This window comes from Heterodontus francisci, chromosome 32, assembly GCF_036365525.1.
Source record: "Heterodontus francisci isolate sHetFra1 chromosome 32, sHetFra1.hap1, whole genome shotgun sequence".
NCBI lineage: Eukaryota > Metazoa > Chordata > Chondrichthyes > Heterodontiformes > Heterodontidae > Heterodontus > Heterodontus francisci.
Genome location: NC_090402.1, coordinates 9,101,268 through 9,115,862, shown reverse-complemented (window position 1 = coordinate 9,115,862; position 14,595 = coordinate 9,101,268). Strand labels below are relative to the sequence as shown.

The following is a 14,595-nucleotide window of genomic DNA, read 5'->3' as shown; positions in this document are numbered from 1 at the left end:
CCTCGACTAACTAATCGAGAGGGTTAATGAAGGAAGTGCAGGTCATATTTTGTAGGTGGACTTTCAAAAGGCATTTGATAAAGTGCTGCACAATAGACTTGTTAGCAAAATTGAAGCCCAGGGGATTAAAGGGGCATCATGGATACAAAAGTGACTAAGACAGTAGGGAGGGAGCTGCCACAGTCAGGAGGAGTTGCCCTGGGAGTCCTCAACATTGACACCGGACCCCATGAAGTCTCATGGTATCAGGTCAAACATGGGCAAGGTAACCTCCTACTGATTACCACCTACTGCCCTCCCTCAGCTGATGAGTCAGTCCTCCTCCATGTTGAACACCACTTGGAGGAAGCACTGAGGGTGGCAAGGGCACAAAATGTCCTCTGGGTGGGGAACTTCAGTGTCCATCACCAAGAGTGGCTCGGTAGCATGACTGCATAAGCAGCATGCAATAGACAGAGCTAAGTGATCCCATAACCAACGGATCAGATCTAAGCTCTGCAGTCCTGCCACATCCAGTTGTGAATAGTGGTGGACAATTAAACAACTAACTGGAGGAGATGGCTCCACAAATATCCCCATCCTCAATGATGGGGGAGCCCAGTACATCAGTGCAAAAGGTAAGGTAGAAGCATTTGCAACAATCTTCAGCCAGAAGTGCCGAGTTGATGATACATCTCGGCCCCCTCCTGAAGTCCCCAGCATTACAGATGCCAGACTTCAGCCAATTCGATTCACTCCATGTGATATCAAGAAATGACTGAAGGTACTGGATACTGCAAAGGCTATGGGTCCTGACAATATTCTGGCAATAGTACTGAAGACCTGTGCTCCAGAACTTGCCGCACCTCTAGCCAAGCTGTTCCAGTATAGCTACAACACTGGCATCTACACGGCAATGTGGAAAATTGCCCAGGTATGTCCTGTACACAAAAAGCAGGACAAATCCAACCCGGCCAATTACCGCCCCATCAGTCTATTCTCAATCATCAATAAACTGATGGAAGGGGTCATCAACAGTGCCATCAAGCAGCACTTGCTTAGCAATAACCTGCTCAGTGATGCTCAGTTTGGGTTCCGCCAGGGCCACTCAGCTCCTGACCTCATTACAGCCTTGGTTCAAACATGGACAAAAGAGCTGAACTCAAGAGGTGAGGTGAGAGTGACTGCCCTTGACATCAAGGCAGCATTTGACCGAGTATGGCATCAAGGAGCCCTAGCAAAACTGGAGTCAATGGGAATCAGGGGGAAAACTCTCTGCTGGTTGGAGTCATACCTAGCACAAAGGAAGATGGTTGTGGTTGTTGGAAGTCAATCATCTGAGCTTCAGGACATCACTGCAGGAGTTCCTCAGGGTAGTGTCCTCGGCCCAACCATCTTCAGCTGCTTCATCAATGACCTTCCTTCAATTGTAAGGTCAGAAGTGGGGATGTTCGGTGATGATTGCACAATGTTCAGCACCATTCGTGATGACTCAAATACTGAAGCAGTCCGTGTAGAAATGCAGCAAGACCTGGACAATATCCAGGCTTAGGCTGATAAGTGGCAAGTAACATTCGCGCCACACAAGTGCCAGGCAATGGCCATCTCCAACAAGAGAGAATCTAACCATCTCCCCTTGACATTCAATGGCATTACCATCGCTGAATCCCACCCATCAACATCTTAGGGGCTACTATTGACCAGAAACTGAACTGGAGTAGCCATATAAATACCGTGGCTACAAGAGCAGGTCAGAGGCTAGGAATCCTGCGGCGAGTAACTCGCCTCCTGACTCCCCAATGCCTGTCCACCATCTACAAGGCACAAGTCAGGAGTGTGATGGAATACTCTCCACTTGCCTGGATGGGTGCCGCTCCAGCAACAATCAAGAAGCTCGACACCATCCAGGACAAAGCAGCCCGCTTGATTGGCACACCATCCACAAACATTCACTCCCTCCACCACCGACACACAGTGGCAGCAGTGTGTACCATCTACAAGCTGCACTGCAGCAACGCACCAAGGCTCCTTAGACAGCAACTTCCAATCCCGCGACCTCTACCACTTCAAAGGACAAGAGCAGCAGATGCATGGGAACACCACCACCTGCAACTTCCTGTCCAAGTCACACACTGTCCTGACCTGGAACTATATCGTCCTTCCTTCACTGTCGTTGGGTCAAAATCCTGGAACTCCCTTCCTAACAGCACTGTGGGTGTACCTACCCCACATGGACTGTGGTGGTTCAAGAAGGCAGCTCACCACCACCTTCTCAAAGGCAATTAGGGATGGGCAATAAGTGCTGGCATAGCCAGTGACGCCCACATCCCATGAATGAATTTTTAAAAAAGAGACAGAAAGCAGAGGGTAGTGGTGACGGTTGTTTTTCAGACTGCAGGGGACATATGCAGTAATGTCCTCCATGGGTCAATATTAGCACCATTGCTCTTTATATATTAATGACCTGGATTTGCAGGTATAGGGGGATATTGGTTATCATTTCAAAGTTTGCAGGTGACACGAAGCTTAGAAATGTAGTAAACAGTGAGGAGGATAGTAACAGATTTCAGGAGGATATAGACAGACTGGTGAAATGGGTAGACAAGTGGCAGATGAAATTTAATGTTCAGTGTGAAGAGATGCATTTTGGGGAGAAGCAATATAATGATCCAATTTTAACCATGAACCTGAGGGTTCACATATACAAATCTTTGAAGGACTATGGTTAAGTTGATAAAGCTATTTTTAAAAGCGTATCGGCTCCTTGACTTTATAAATAAAGCCACAAAGCACAAAAGCAAGGAAATTATGCTAAACCTTTATTGGTTAGGCTTCAGCTGGAGTATTCTGTATTGTAGAGCTTCTTGATATGTTACTTATGCTAATGTTTTTGCAGGGGAAAATTGGTGATAAAGGTCCAGCTGGAATACCAGGACCCCCTGGCCTTGAGGTAAGTGTGAGATTATTTCATTAACCAGTGAGGTTTAAACTGAGCAGACACTGATGTTCTGATGAAGGGTCACCGACCTGAAACTTTAACTCTGCTTCTCGCACCACAGATGCTGCCAGACCTGCTGAGTATTTCCAGCACGCTCTGGTTTCATTTCAGATTTCCAGCATCTGCAGTATTTTGCTTTTATTTTTGCTTCATTATCGAAGTAGTTTGAATCCACCTTTTCGTAATCACTTTCCTGATCAGAACTTGTGAAGGTTAAAGGTGAGGGAAAAACCTGAACAGGGAAATGGAAATTAAATAATTTCAAATTAAGTAAGAATCAAAGTAAAAATTGATACCTTATAATTGTCAAACCAGCAAATAAGAAAATGGCAGATTGGGTTAACCTTTGCAATGTGTTCTTGGGCAGCTGCTCCCCCTGCTGGAATATATCTGTCTGTTGAAGCTGTACAAAGAGAGCAATTAATGCACAATAATAAACCGTGATTTTACTTCTCAATTTAAAATCCATTAAAGTCTTCATTAATAGCCAAATGAATACACAATGGGTTGAATAGGTGATGGGAACAGGGGTAGGCTGTTCCACCATTCAATTAGTTCTTTTGTTTTATTCTTTTCATGGGATGTGGGCATCGCTGGCCAGGCCAGCATTTTTTGCCCATCCCCTTGAACAGAGTGGCTTGCTAGGACATTTCGAGGGCATGTCAGAGTCAACCACATTGCTGTGGATCTGGAGTCACGTGTAGGCCAGACCAGGTAAGGACAGCAGATTTCCTTCCCTAAAGGACATTAGTGAACCAGATGGGTTTTTACAACAATCGACAACGGTTTCATGGCCATCATTAGACTAGCTTTAAATTCCAGATTTATTAATTGAATTCAAATTCCACCTTCTGCTGTGGTGGGATTCGAACCCATGTCCCCAGAGCAATACCCTGGGTCTCTGGGTTACTAGTCCAGTGACAATACCGGTACGCCACCGCCTCCCTATTGCTGATCTGTACCCCAACTCCATTTATCTGCCTTTGATCCATATCCCTTGATACTCTTCCCTATCAAAAATCACCCCCTCGAAGTTTTGAAAGTTTCAACTGACTGACCATCCACCGTCTGCTGGACGAGCAAGTTTCAGAGTTCCGTCACCAAATTTCATTCATGAATGGCCTGGCTCTAATTTTAAGATTATGCCCTCTTGTTCTGGATTTCCCCACCAGAGAAAATAGATTCTCTTTATCTGCCCTGTTGAATCTTATCATTTTGAACTCCTCAGTCTTCTATTTTCAATATTTATGTAACCGGCCCTCATTATTGAGCTCTCCAACTCCAGTAGGATTTGCACTGCCTCCCTCCAAGGACAGTATATCCTTCCTGAGGAGCAATGCTTGAACTGAATGATTCTGGGATTTGACCATGGCTCTAAACATCTGAAGCATCACTTCCTCCCCTTTGTATTCCAACTGCTTTGATCAGTTGGATATCAAATATCTTCCAAATTTCCTGGAAACAAGTACTATGAGCAGTAATTTAAATGCAACTTTTAAAACCCACTTCTCTTTCAAAAGCATCTCTGCTTGTTCAATAGATGTACCGCCGTTTTTAACTAATTTTATGCACCAGTCACCAATCATTTGCATATTTAAGTGCATCAGTTTTTATAGGACTGTATTTGGCCAGGGCAATTACATTTATAAAGAAAAACCAACTTGTCGAAGAATGAAAGGAGTGCTATATGGTAATGTGATGCTATAAAGTCAAGTAAACAACTGCAACCACACAAAACCCGTCAGACAATTAAGGCAAATAATGGAGAACACATAACTACACTGTGCAGTCACAAACAGCAATAAATGTACAAACAGTAGGCTCAGGACAAACAGCAACCATTAGGCAAATATACAGCACAAAGATGAGTAACAATAACCATTGAATCAGAACAGACCAGGATAACCACGCAATTGTACAACACAGTATAGTATTGAGAAACCGTAAGTGACCCGATAGATAAAGTGAAGATGCCGGAATTTGTGTGCAATTTTGTAAAGTATATTAAAAATGTAAGACACTGCTACCTCAGTTACTCAAAAACGTGATTTAAAAATGCTGCCGATCTGATGAAGTGGTTAACTGAAATACCGAATATGGCATCATTTGCAGTTGAGGAGAGGAATGTAAAACAGATGTAATAAGCTTGTTTCTAAGTAATTGTAACATCTGTCATGCCAGTCCTCCTTTGTAGTATGCATCATTCATTGTTATAATTGAACTGGACAGTGGGAGAGGGAGAGACTGAATCTGACCCCTGAGCAAAAGATTTGAATCTTGTGCTGCATTTAAATTGGAAAATTGCTTCCTGAATACCTCCAACTTCAGTTGCTATAGAAACGACTGTTTATGTTGTGTAGTTATTTCCACAGTAGTGACACCCTATTTGTATTGTATAATGGTTCCTGTGGTAATTGTTTTAAAGTAATTGTTTACAACGGACTGAGAAAAGCCTGTACATGCTGTTGGGAGCAAAACTACTCGTTTGGACTGCGACAGAGCAAATATCAACAGTTCCTGGGCTCGGCCTACCAGTTGCCAAAATACGTGACAGCTGCTGATAGCAATGTGCTTTGGGCTTGTTTTGCATTCAGCGGTGCAGGCCAAATGATAGGTGATCTCACTGAAAGATATAAAATTCTTCAGGGGCTTGGCAGCGTAGATGCTGAGAAAATGTTTCTCTAGCTGAAGAGTCCAGAACACGGGGTCACAGTCTCAGAATAAGGGGTCGGCTATTTAGGACTGAGATGAGGAGAAATTTCTTTACTCAGGGGGTTATGAATCTTTGGAATTCTCTACCCCAGAGAGCAGTGGCTGCCCCGTCAGTGAGTATGTTCAAGACAGAGGTCAGTAGATTTTTGGGTATTAAGGGATATGTGGATAGTGTTGTAAAGTGGATTGGAGATAGAATGGTGGAGCAGGCTTGAAGGGCCAAATGGCCTACTCCAGCTCCTATTCATTATGTTCTTATATTCTTTAATTGGCAACACTAGTGTCACCTCAGATACTTTGCCAGTTTACCATTAGTTTCAAGTATGCCATCAGCAGCAAAGTAAATACGCTTGCCAGTTGTGATACAGGGCTGAATTTTACCAGCCCTCCGGCATCGGGGGTCGTGGTAGGGGAGCCCGAAAAATTCTTCTGGGAGAGGCCCACCTCCAGCCCCGACGCCAAGAAGGCCCCGCTGCATTTTACGGCGGTGACGAGGCCTCATTGTAGCCCCCTCGCCACCACGTGGTGGCGCCTTCACTTTACTATTAAAATTAACTAAAAATTGTGCAAATAAACTCACCTGGTCTCGACAGCCGTCCCACGCCGATATTCTGGCCATTGGCCGGACGTCCCGCACCTTCAGATAGCCGCATGGGCATCCAAGGTGTGACACTGGTGGGGATGGGGGCGAGCAGTGAAATTCTCAGAGCGGGAAGAGGGTGGGAGCGGTGAAAACTGATTCAGTCAACGGTGGGAAGGAGTTGAAGGGCAAAGAGTGCAAAGTTTGGGCGTGAAATGTTGGGACCGGCAAAAATGTTTTTTCTGGGGTTGGGGGTGAGAGGGAAATAAATATATTGTTTCATCATTGGGGGGTTGGGGGTGGGTGGAAGAGGGGCTTTGATGTGTAATGAACTGATTTTATTCAAATAAAAGGTGGTGGTGTCTTTAAAAATTCAAATAATCTGTCAGGGCTTGAAGCCCTTTAAAAATGGCACTGGCGCCTGCGTGGTGGCGCCAGACGCCATTGCCGGGAGCCCTCGCGCCAACTTCAAAGAGTGCGGCCGCAATTTGCAGCACCCTCGTAAAATCCGGGCCCCGCATTCGTCATGCACAGTAAGTTGAAAGAATGAAGTCTGAATGGCGTTAGTTCAGTCTGGATCAATGAGTAGTCTCCATACATCTGAGATAGATCTATTTCCTCAAATGAAACAAACTGGTACAAATGTGAACCAAAATTTAACACCCAGTAATAAACTCTGACCACAGCTGTTGCATAATGAAGATTTGTTTTCCCTCAGATTATCTGAATGTTAAGGATTAGGGAGAATGAAGTTAATAATTCCACGTGAGCCTTTCTATTGAGTTTGTAAACCAGTTCAAGTGATGTCACTTTGAACTATTTTTCCCCTTTGGAGATGGCCAATGTGCGGTAAAAGTTTGGTTTTCCTTTGATTAAATTCAGAGTACAACTTCAGCATGAGTGGAGTCATTCAGAATTGAATACAGATCTAATTCAATGCAAAATTAGAATCTCTCAGATTTGTTGCAACATGCCACGAGCAAGATATATTTAAACGTATGAGACGGAGACAGAATTACACCAGGTTACACACACCATTACCAGGCTCAAACAGTGGCAGCAGTGTGTACCAGCTACACGATGCACTGCAGCAATGCACCTCGCCTCCCTCAACAGCACCTTCCAAACCCGCAACCTCTACTACCTAGAAGGACAAGGGCAGCAGATGCATGGGAACACCACCGCAAGTTCCCCTCCAAGACGCACACCATCCTGTCTTGGAACTATATTGCCATTCCTTCACAGTCACTGGGTCAAAATCCTGGAACTCCCTTCCTGACAGCACTGTTGGTGTACCTACATCCCAAGGACTGCAGCGATTCAAGAAGGCAGCTCTCCACCACCTTCTCAAGGGCAATTAGGGATGGGCAATAAATGCTGACCTTGCCTGTAATGCCCATTTCCTGTGAATGATTTAGCAGATCCTGATGTCACTCCATCCATATAACACACCAACGTATTTACACTATTGTATTATCATTTATTGTTTCTGTTGGTAGATCAGTGTTTTTTATTAGAATTACGAGACAATGGCATTGCACACAGGAGGTCGAGGCCATACTAGTATATATGTCAAGCAGGGTTAGAGGGTGGAGTCATTGGATCAAGGAGAGGAAGGCAGAAAGAGAGGATATGAGTTGGCGGGAGAAGAGAAATGGAGGAAGGAAGCCGAAGAAGGGGAGAAGAGGTGGTAAGCATTGAGGAGAAGGAGGGGAGGATGTGGAGGGTGGACGGAGGAAGAGAAGAAGTGGTTGAGGAGAGGAAGGGGAGACAAATAGATGAGGCAACTGAGAGGGTTGATGTGGTGTACATAGACTTCCAAAAGGCATTTGATAAAGTGCCACACAACAGGCCTGTCAGCAAAGTTGAAGCCCGTGGAATAAAAGGGACAGCGGTAGCATTGATATGAAGTTGTCTGTGTGACAGGAAACTGAGAGTAGTGGTTAACAGTTGTTTCACAGAATGGAAGAAGGTATATAACGAGGTTCCCCAGGGGTCAGTGTGGGAACCACTGCTTTTCTTGATCTTTATTAATGACCGAAAGTTGGGTGTGCAGGGTAGAATTTCAACATTTGTGAATGACACAAAACTTGGAAGTATTGTGAACTGTGAGGAGGATAGTGATAAACTTCAAGAGGACGTAGACAGGCTGGTGATGTGGCAGATGAAATTTAATGCAGATGATTTTTTATGAAACACTGGTTTGGCTTCAACTGGACACCACACTTTAGGAAGGATGTGAAGGCATTAGAGATGGTGCAGAAAAGATTTCCGAGAATGGGGTTCCAGGGCTGAGGAACTTCAGTTAAGTGGATAGATTAGAGACACTGGGGTTGATCTCCATAGAGAAGAAGAGGTTGAGAGCAGATTTGATAAAGGTTTTCAAAGTCATGAGAGGTCTGGACAATAGATAAGGAAAAACTGTTCCAATTGGCAAAAGGGTCAAGAGCCAGAGGACACCAATGTAAGGTGAAAGCAAAAGAACCAAAGGCAACATGAAAAATGTTATTAAACAAACATATGAATTAGGAGCAGGAGTAGGTCACTCGGCCCTTCGTGCCTACTCTGCCATTCAATAAGTTCATGACTGAACTGATTACTCCACATTTCCACCTACGCCTGATAACCTTCCATGTTGCAGCAAGTGGTAAGGATCTGGAAAGCATGGCCTGAGAGTGGTTTGAGGCAGATTCTATCATGGCTTTCAAAAGGGAATTGGATAACTATCTGAAGAAAAAAACTTCGCAGGGCTACGGGGAAAGGGCGAGGGATGTCGGACTAGCTGAGATGCTGTTGCCAAGAGCTGGCACAGACATGATGGGCTGAATGGCCTCCTACTGTGCTGTAACTATTCTATGATTCTAGCAGTGTGAAATGATTTGTTTTGGTAGGAAGAACGAGGAGAAGCAATAATAAAATAAAGGGTGCAATTCTAAAGTGGGTGCAGGAGCAGAGGGACCTGAGGGTATATGTGTACAAATCATTGAAGGTGGCAGGGCAGGTGGAGGAATCAGTTAATTAAGTGTACAGAACCCTGGGCTTTATAAATAAGGGCATAAAGTACAAAAGCAAGGAAGTTACGATAAACCTGTATAAAACACTGGTTCAGCCTCAACTGGAGCAATTCTGGGCACCACATTTTAGGAAAGATGTGAAGACATTATAAAGGATTCAGAAAAGATTTACAGGAATGGTTCCAGGGATGAGGAACTTCAGTTATGTGGATAGATTGGAGAAGTTGTTGTACTGCTTAGAGAAGAGAAAATAAAGAGGAGATTTGATAGAGGTGTTCAAAATGATTCGGGGTCTGGACAGAGTGGATAGGGAGAAACTGTTCCCATTGGCCGAAGGGTGAAGGACCAGAGGACATTGATTTAAGATGGTTGGCAAAAGAAGCAACAGTGACACGAGGAAAAACTTCTCTATGTAGTGAGTGGTTGGGATCTGGAATGCTCTACCTGAGAGTGTGGTGGAGGCAGGTTCAATTGAGGCTTTTGAAAGGGAATTGAATAGTTATCTGAAGAGAAAGAATTTGCAGGGCTACTGGGAAAAGGCCAGGGAGTGGGACCAAGTGAGTTCCTCATGCAGAGAGCTGGCCCATCTGCTCCATGCTGGTGTTTATGCTCCACACGAGCCTCCACCCACGCCCTCTTCATCCCGCCCAATCAGCATATCCTTCTATTCCTTTCCCCCTCATGTGTTTATCTAGTTTCCCCTTAAGTGTATCTATAGTATTCAGCTCAACCACTCCCTGTGGTAGCGAGTTCCACATTCTCACCACTCTCTGGGTAAAGAAATTTCTCCTGAATTCCCTATTGGATTTATTAGTGACTGTCTTATATTGATGACCTTTAGTTTTGATCTTTCCAACAAGTGGACACATCTCTATGTCTGCCCTATCGAATCCCTTCAAAGTCTTAGACTCTATCAGATCACCCCTCAATTTTCTCTTTTCTAGTGAAAAGAGCTCCAGCCTGTTTAATCTTTCCTGATAAGTATAAGCTAGGTATGGTTAGCTGCTCAAAATTCAAATTTTTCTTGATCATAGAAATTTACCTCCACCCTTAGCTGTTATCTGTTTCATTTTCTACTTATTCCTTTCCTCCCAGTTAATTTTTTTTTTTTGCCTTCATCTCTCCTCTTTTCTTAGTATCAGTTAACAAGGCAGGCAATCTGCTCCCAAACTCCTAGCAAAAGCTGATCTGTAACCTATTGATAGGAGCTCCATAAGAGTGATTTTTGTCTTCCGAGCGAGCTCAGTTGGCTAGATTGTGATGCAGAAAGCCGCCAACAGCATGGGTTCAATCCCTGTACCAGATGTGGCAGTTCAAGGAGGGCTGCCTCCTCGTTGTGCCCCCCTGCTTGAGGAGCGGTGACCCTCACACTATACATTATCAATTGTCTCTCTCTCTCTCTAATGGAGAGAGATGCCTATCGCCCTTTGGAGCTACAGCAACGTTATTCTCCCTCTTCCTATCCATGTGAGAGAGCTGGTAGATGCTGGTGTGTGTGGCCTCAGATGGGAACTCAAAATGCTGAGTTATTGGCCCCCATTTTATGGAGGATGAGGGGGACAGAAACGGTGCATGTGAGGGTCCAAGCGGGTGGCTCAAAGACTCCTTGAGGGGGGATCTGAAAGCAAATTGAAGCTCAATGTATTTCTGTGACTAGTCGTGGGATTTAAAACATTTACTGATGAGTTTAATGTAGCGAAAGGCCAGATAAGTGGCACAATTTAGGGTTAAAAAGCACATTCAAATCTTATTAGGGTCAATAATAATGTTATTTACATAGCTGAAAATACATCAAGAAGGAACAGAATAAATGAATACATTGGGGATGGATTTTTTTTTTAAAGATTTATCTAATTGTCACAGCGGACACTTCCACACATTGCCAGTGCCATGATGAAAGGGATTTTATCATTTCACCAATTGGGTTCGGTCTATTGCAGGTCTCTCAGAGGCAGTCAGGTAGCCTAAGTACATCTTAGATGCACATCAGTACCACACATAATACTATGTGATAAATTATATAACAACTCACATTTATATGGTGCCTTTAACGTACTAAAACATCCCAAGGCACTTCACAGGAGTGTTATCAGATAAAATTCAACACTGAGCCACATAGGGAGATATTAGGACAGATGATCAAAAGCTTGGTCATAGAGGTAGGTTTTAAGGAGTGACTTAAAGGAGAGAGAGGTGGAGAGGTTTAATGAGGGAATTCTATAGCTTTGGCAGCTGAAGACACAACATCCAATGGTGGAGAAAAGAAATCCAGAGATGCAAAAGAGGCCAGAATTGGAGGAGTGCAGAGATCTTAGAGGGTTGTCAGGCTGGACGAGGTTACGGAGATGGGGAAAGGCGAGACCACGGAGGGGTTTGAACACATGGATAAGAATTTTAAAATCGAGACAATATCAACTGGGAGCCAAGTAGAATAATGATAGAATAATAAAGGTCTGACCTTTTTTGTACTTTAAATTAAAAAAAGGTCAGTTTTTTGGTCTGTCTCATTCTGTTTGATGTTTATGTTGGATTTGAACTGGTAGAAGCTGTTTCTGCATGTTTCTTGTTCTGTGAATAATGTGATTTAATAAGACGTTGATTCAGTTAACAGCAATCCAGCTCCTCCATCCCATTCAGAACCAACTTTTAAATAAAAATTAATACAAGATGACAATATTCCTCTGCGTGCACAAGTAAAAAGGAGTTCTTGTTATGTTTTAATAAAAATGTTCTACAGATATGGTTTGACAAGCTGACATAAAAGTAATTAAATGATATTTGTAAGCCCAATGATTGAAATTGTGCTTTTCTTCTCCACTCCCCAACATTCATAGATATTTAACTCTTTCAGGAAACCTTTTTTTAACATTTCATCTACTCTCTGTACTACAGAATGCTGAAAAATTAGATTACACAGCACATGATTGCATTAAGTGAACTAGGTTTAAGAGGTAAGAGGTAAAAGGCAATAAGGCATATTATGAGTACTTGTACGTCCAAATCCTAGAAATGTCATAACATGCACAAACTAGATAAAAGCAGGTTCTCCTACAGAAATGCCTAACATGCTGCTGTTGATTATCAGGGCATGTTTTATTCAGTTCTAGAAACAGAATAGTTTAAATAAATTCTGTTTTAAGTAATTAATATGTTTGCCTTGATTTTCGGATTCACTTTGTCCACTCGTTCTAATGCAGGATGTTCCTAGAAATTGGACATTTCATGGTTACAGACTCTCGTGTTGTCCTTTAGGATGCTGAGTGCAAGCTTTCCAATTCTAAGTACACCAAGTATATCCACATCTGTAGCAGGGTTAGTACCATACTTGGTGAACTGACAAAGTATTAGCTGGAATTAAGCCCTTGCTGGCTTCCAAAGTACATGTGACTAAGCAACTGTATTCGTTTTTTTTCGTTTTATTTTGCGGCTCAAAGGTTTTTTTTTTCCATTTGGGTCAGCCTTTATTTTGTACACTGTAGTGACTCAGAAAAGAATTCATTTGCAGCCCACATGCGGTTGGTTACCTGCACTGTCAATTGCATTGCTCCAGCCGGTGTTCGCTTTACCCATGTAGAAGGCAAGATGTTTCAGGAATGTCAGCTTGTGCCAGATGAGTGAATTTAATTTGGAACTGGGGCTGGGCTCCAAGGATTGTACTTCAGTGACTTGGGACCAATTCAGCACTCCCTTTAATCCAAACAAAAATTTAAGTTGGATCCAAAACAAGTCTGCACAGATCCAGTTTGTTCATCCTAATTATGTGAAAAAGTTAAATCTATTTGTGATGTTTACAACAAAACAGATCAGATCGCCAGTCCAGCAGAAGTAGTGGCATACCTAAAACTTGACAAAATGACATTCCCCGATAAAATTGAACAATTATAATTTTGTCATCGTATGTTCCATTTGGAGGGGAAGTTTTTTTGTTTTTATTGAGGTGGGGGATTTCTGTGCTGTGGAATGTCAGCCTTCTCTACTTTGGCACCTGTCGTCAGCATCGAACACTCTTAGCTCAGGTACAGCATTGTTTGTGACTCAGTAAAGCTTGCTCTGCGTCACCTCAAAAACGTGCATTCACCCACGACTTCAGCGGCATATTCCCAGCGGAATAGCAGAGCGTCCCACACCCACTATGCTTATGGCACCTTTGAGTGAGCTATCCAATTTAATGACAAATTATGACGTGCCCACTAGAAATCGGATTGAAGTCAACCCGTTAATTTCACATAGGATTGATGGAGCTGTCAGTGAGACACTTCATTTGGAAAAGTTTGGACAGGATCCCAGACGTGAAAGGATAATCTTCTCATTCACTGTGCGAGTCAGCTTGTTGGTTAGCATTTAGAACCCAACTGCATTGGTGCTGTAGGGGACAGAACTAATACAATTACATCTGGTTTTAAACCATCATTTTTTCTTGTTTCAGTGGAATTTCAGTAACTTTGTGTTTAGAAGTAGGGAATATTTCCCGACTATCCTGTTTCTTAGTAATAAACTGCAAGTAACTTCTCGTTAAACATTCAATGGCTATATCACAATTGTCAGCGTGCAATTACATATCAATTTAGGCTGTATTGATTGGTTGGCATCCTTCCATCTACGAAAGATGATCGACACGCAGCAAACAATCCATTTAGTTGGGGTGTCTTCTCTTGGTGCACCTTTGCTGATGGCTGTGAAGGCCAATCCTTGAGAGGCAGGTTCTGTCACTAGTGCCACATGCGAAGCTGCCCAGTGACGCTGTGAGTTGTTGTTTTTGATGTTGGCACCTGTTACCAAGCTGCTGTTGCAACTGACCATCGTGGTAGTGCACACCAGTCCACAGGATGTGTCGCCATTTCTGTCTTTCACCAGCTAGTCACTCCCAAGTGTGATAGTCCACATTTAGGGTCTTCATGTCACGCTTGCAAGCATCCTTGAAGCGGAGCTTTGGGCGCCCCACTTGTCGTCAGGCCCCGGCTACCTCAACATACAGGAGGTCCTTGGGTATGCAACAGTCTTCCATCCTGCGGACGTGTATGATCCTCTGAAGCTGCCTCTGTTTGCAGTTACTAAAAAGTGATCCTGTGCAAGGTAAACAACCACATAGGATTCACGATGTGTTTTATAAAAGTTAACATGCCAAGGCATGATTTCAAGGCTGAAATCTAATCTTTGGTGTTCCTTTGTCACAATTTATGAATTTTGAGAATTAATCATTCAGCTTACGACCTTGTAATCACTGAGAGTAGCTTTAACACTCTCTTAATCCACAATGAGCCCAACCTGATGTTCAGTGGGACTGGCTGGCACTTGGTTGGAGTAAGTTTTCT

At 43.4% G+C, this 14,595-nt stretch overlaps 1 protein-coding gene across 1 annotated transcript in view; it reads left to right on the top strand.

Moving 5' to 3' along the window:
• col27a1b (collagen, type XXVII, alpha 1b) overlaps positions 1 to 14,595 on the top strand; it is a 592,171-nt gene that overhangs the window by 328,867 nt on the left and 248,709 nt on the right. Inside the window, exon 19 of the mRNA XM_068012172.1 lies at positions 2,876 to 2,929. Coding sequence (XP_067868273.1) covers positions 2,876 to 2,929 — 54 coding nt within the window. The remainder of the gene's footprint in view (positions 1 to 2,875; positions 2,930 to 14,595) is intronic.